We start from the raw sequence: 4,347 nt of genomic DNA, 5'->3' as shown, positions 1-4,347 counted from the left end.
TCATTGTTGTTTGGCGGGCCCGGGCTGGGGATTCGAACCCTCCACCTTAGGTGTATGTGGCTGGCGCCTTAGCCACTTGAGCCACAGGCGCCGAGCCGAGGTCTTGGGGTCTTAGCGTAAAAACCACGTCGGGATTTTGGGTCTGCGCTTTGACACGTGTAGACCACTCGCGGCCTCAGTCTCAGTTCGCGCCCCGCCCCACAAACTGCACTTCCCAGAAGGCCGTGCGCCCGCGTGACGTACTTCCTCCCGGCGCCCCCTGCGGCGGGGAAGAGCAGAGCGGGCTAGAGGCCGACGTGACCATCTTTCGTCGTCGCCGCAGCCGCCGCCCAGAGAGGAGCCGTCGAGGGCCCTCACCCCGCCACCCCCACCGGCCATTATGTCCGCCCAGGCGCAAATGCGGGCCCTTCTGGACCAGCTTATGGGCACTGCCCGGGACGGTGAGTCTGGGCGGCCGGCCAGGCGAGGGGCGTGGGCTAAAGTGAGGCGAGGTCGCCGGGCGGCCTGAGGCGGGGGCCAAGATCTTCTGCGCCTGCGCGGCGCGCCGCTTCTCTCCCCCGCACACCGACCGCAGGCTCCAGGGCTTTGTCTAAATCGGTTCGCCTCTTAGGTGTCCGCAGCCAGGCTTTTTTTCCCGGCTAGTTGTGGGTCCCGGGCCGGCTCCTCCCTCGGAGTCCGCGCCGTCAGTGGGCTCCCATTTGCAGTCCTGCGGTTTCCTCCTCAGCCAGCGCCCCTCGGTGAACCCGGGAGTTGGCTACGAGATCTGGCAGCCGGGTGGCAGAACTCTCCGAGGTTCCTTGGAGAAGGACCTACACCCGGGGGAGCCGGATGGGATTCGAAACCCCGGGCCGTTGTTGTTCTGTAGCATTACATCTGTAGGGAGATGTAAATTGAGCTTTTCTAACGTGGGTTCCTGCCGAGTACTTTTCCAGCCTTCCCCTTCCCCCTGTCACACAGGAGAGCCTCTGTTTAGCCAGCGCTTGGCAGTCGGTAGGTAGGTTGTACGATAGGGAGGATTGCAAAATCATGATGGTTGTCTCAGGAGAAAACAGTTGCATTTTTGCAAAACTATATACCTGCTGTGGTTTGTTTTCTGTTCTACTGAAGTAATGAAGTTGTAAGTTCACACTGGCACATTTGCAGGGCTGTGCAGATTCCTTGCACTTTATTTCATAGGAGAATAAGTGCTTTTTAGCTTTCTTTGTATATTGAGTTGCTTTTGAATTGCTTCCCATATTTTTATTTCATACAAACTGAACAATTGTGGCCCCTCTATTTTATTTATAAAGGTTCAGTGTATCTTTGCCTGCCTACATCAATCTGCAAGGGAGTTGCAGAAAAGCCTCATGTTCATCGAGCCGTGAGTCACAACCAATTTCTAAGCTGTTATAACAAAAAAGTGTTTGCTTTTTTTCACAAGTAACTTTAAAGTGTAGTTTAGCAAGAAAACATTTTCAATAAAAAGACACTACATTAATCCTGGATGCTTGCAAATCCTAAAATATATTCCTCCTTTAGTATTACACAGCTCTGTGTCGTATACACAGCTTACCTTTAAAATTTGTCACATACCACTTTGCCTTTACTTTTATGTATCATTCCCCCTGACTTCCTTACTGCAGGTGTGGGCAAGAAAACTTTTCCTTTAAAACTTTTCAACAGCGGGCATAAAATTCTGCAGCTGAGGTCTTGAAGAATGCAGATGGGTACAGTATGTGTTGGAGCTCACAGTGTGTATTCACTAACCTAGTTCATTTTTGGTTTTTTTGGTATTGTCTTGTTAAAAGTGACTCCCAGGTGTCAACTCTCTTTTTTTTTATGGGTGGGGCTGAAAGGGGGAAAGGAAGAATAAGAGATTATTTAACAGTCATCAAAATTAGAAACCCTTCTTCTTCATGTAATGTTAAGCAAAACACTGCCTATCCTGTACATCTGTCTATAACAAAAATTAGATTAATAAATAGCTTTTGTTGGTGGAAATTACCAGCTATCTAAGTCATATGCGGTGATTCGTGGCCCTCTGATTGGCATGGGTCTTTGGAATTTCAATGCCCACAGGTAGATGTGGGACTAATAACTGTTTAGTGTTCAGCCTTTTATTTCTGACTCCTTGACTTTTTTAGCACAATGATGGAGTCAGATCTCATTAAGTGTGATTCTTCATGTTATACATGGCCTCAAAAAATGTGTATTCCACTCCACTTGTAAATATCTTTAGAACAGCACTTCATTACATTTGATGGGGAGAATGCAGAAATGATAGCCTGCAAATTATCCAGATGAATTATTGTACCAGATAACCTTTTGTGGTTAATGTGATAATACTGTTTTATTTAAAACCACAAATGAATTTCAGGAGACGAAACCAGACAGAGGGTCAAGTTTACAGATGACCGTGTCTGCAAGAGTCACCTTCTGGACTGCTGCCCTCATGACATCCTGGCTGGGACGGTAGGTGTATTTTGGGGGACCTCATAGAACATTCCAACATGGATGCTCTATAGGCATTGAAGGTTTTTCAGTTGACTCTATCTTCCTTTAGTACAGTGGTTCTGAACCTTCCTAATTCCTGGAACCTTTAATACAGTTCCTGTGGGTTGTGACCCACAGGTTGAGAACCACTGCTTTGGTAGGTAGAAATCCTTGATGCCCTTCAGATTATAGATTCTGTTAGTTTGGTGGGATTTTATATTATAGAACAAATTTCATTGCTGTAGTATTCTGTCTGTAAAGTTGTCAGATTTTTGAAAATTCATTTATTTTGAGATATTTACAACTAAGTAGTGCAAATATTATAATATGGTTGTAGCAAAAGGTATTATTAGGTATTAGGTCAGCCTGTAGTTCTTTTTTTGTTTTTGCAGTTTTTGGCCAGGGCAGGGTTTGAACCTGCCACCTCCAGCATATGGGGCCAGCGCCCTACTCCTTTGAGCCACAGGAATGGCCCATAACCTATAGTTCTTTGAAGATACTGCATGTTTGTTTGCTTGATTTCAAGGTGAATAGTATGAAGACTTTTCTTTTTGAGACAAGACTCTCACTCTGTCACCCTAGGTACAGTGCCATGGTGTCGTAGCTCATAGTAACGTCAAACTCCTGGGTTCCATTGATCCTCTTACCTCAGCCTCCCAAGTAGTTGAGACTACAGGAGCCTGTCATGAAGCCCGGCTAGTTTTTCTTTTCTTTTTTTTTTGAGACAGAGGCTCACTGTGTCGCCTTTGGTAGAGTGCTGTGGCATCACAGCTCACAGCAACCTCAAACTCTTGGGCTTAAGTGATTCTCTTGCCTCAGCTTCCTGAGTAACTAGGACTATAGGCGCCAGCCACAACGCCCGGCTGTTTATTGGTTGCATTTGTCATTGTTGTTTAGCAGGCCTGGGTTGGGTGTATATGGCCCAGCGCCCTACTCACTGAGCTATGGGTGCCGAGCCCCAGCTGGTTTTTCTAATTTTAGTACAGATAGGGTCTTATTCTTTCTCAGGCTGGTCTCAAACTCCTGAACTCAGGTCATCCTCCTGCCTTGGCCTCCCAGTGTGTTGGAATTACAGCCATGAGCCAGCACACTTGACCTGACTCCTTGACTTATTTGGCACAATGATAGAGTTCTTTTCATTCAGGTCAGTGTATTTTATTCAAGTCTCTGCTCAGATGTTTCTCCATACCTCAGGAGCATTTGAGCAGAGGCTTGAATGGTGAGAAAAACACATGTGAAATTTGTGAATACAAGCTGTGGGTGGAAGAGAAATTAGAGACAACAAAAGTGCTGGCTGATGTGTCTAGAGTGGTGTGAGTGAGGTGAGACAGAGGCAGAGGTTATGGAACCAAGTGAAGCCATACACTGAGTAGGGTCACTGCAGAGTTTGGGTTTGGACTTAGGCAGCTCAGCAAAGGGAGTATGAGAAGAAACAGGCTGAGAGTGAGGAGGAAACCAAAGAAGCACATGAAGAAAGTGTTTTGCAGAGGTGTGAATGAACAAATGTCAGAGACTACTAAAGTTCAGTTACAGAAAGGGATTGTTGTAAAGGTTGAGACTCACTATTGTGGGATACCCTGAAGTGAGGGATACTTGAATCGATAGCTCTGTGGACTTTGTGTTTTGTGATAAATTGAAACGAAGTAAGTATGGTTCTTTACAATATAGCAGAAAGATGAAAGTAGTTATAACCCTCAGCCTGCTAAGAGCATCTCCAGGTCCACATTTTTGCTCAAACCATCTCTTATTACTAGTAAAGAGTGGGTCAAAGAACAATGGAGGTAATCTTTTTTTTTTTTTGACGGAGCCTCAAGCTATTCCCTTGGGTAGAGTGCTGTGGCATCACAGCTCACAGCAACCTTCAACTCCTGGGCT

At 46.2% G+C, this 4,347-nt stretch overlaps 1 protein-coding gene across 1 annotated transcript in view; it reads left to right on the top strand.

Annotated features, from left to right (window-relative positions):
• Positions 1-270: 270 nt before the first annotated feature.
• Positions 271-4,347, top strand: part of LUC7L (LUC7 like) — a 33,027-nt gene continuing 28,950 nt past the window's right edge. Inside the window, exons 1-2 of the mRNA XM_023513857.1 lie at positions 271-440; positions 2,357-2,451. Coding sequence (XP_023369625.1) covers positions 380-440; positions 2,357-2,451 — 156 coding nt within the window. The 5' untranslated portion in view covers positions 271-379. The remainder of the gene's footprint in view (positions 441-2,356; positions 2,452-4,347) is intronic.

Source organism: Otolemur garnettii, unplaced genomic scaffold (genome assembly GCF_000181295.1).
Source record: "Otolemur garnettii isolate 467f Iridium unplaced genomic scaffold, OtoGar3 scaffold00044, whole genome shotgun sequence".
In the NCBI taxonomy this organism is placed as follows: Eukaryota; Metazoa; Chordata; class Mammalia; order Primates; family Galagidae; genus Otolemur; species Otolemur garnettii.
This window is presented reverse-complemented; position numbering and strand designations above follow the sequence as displayed.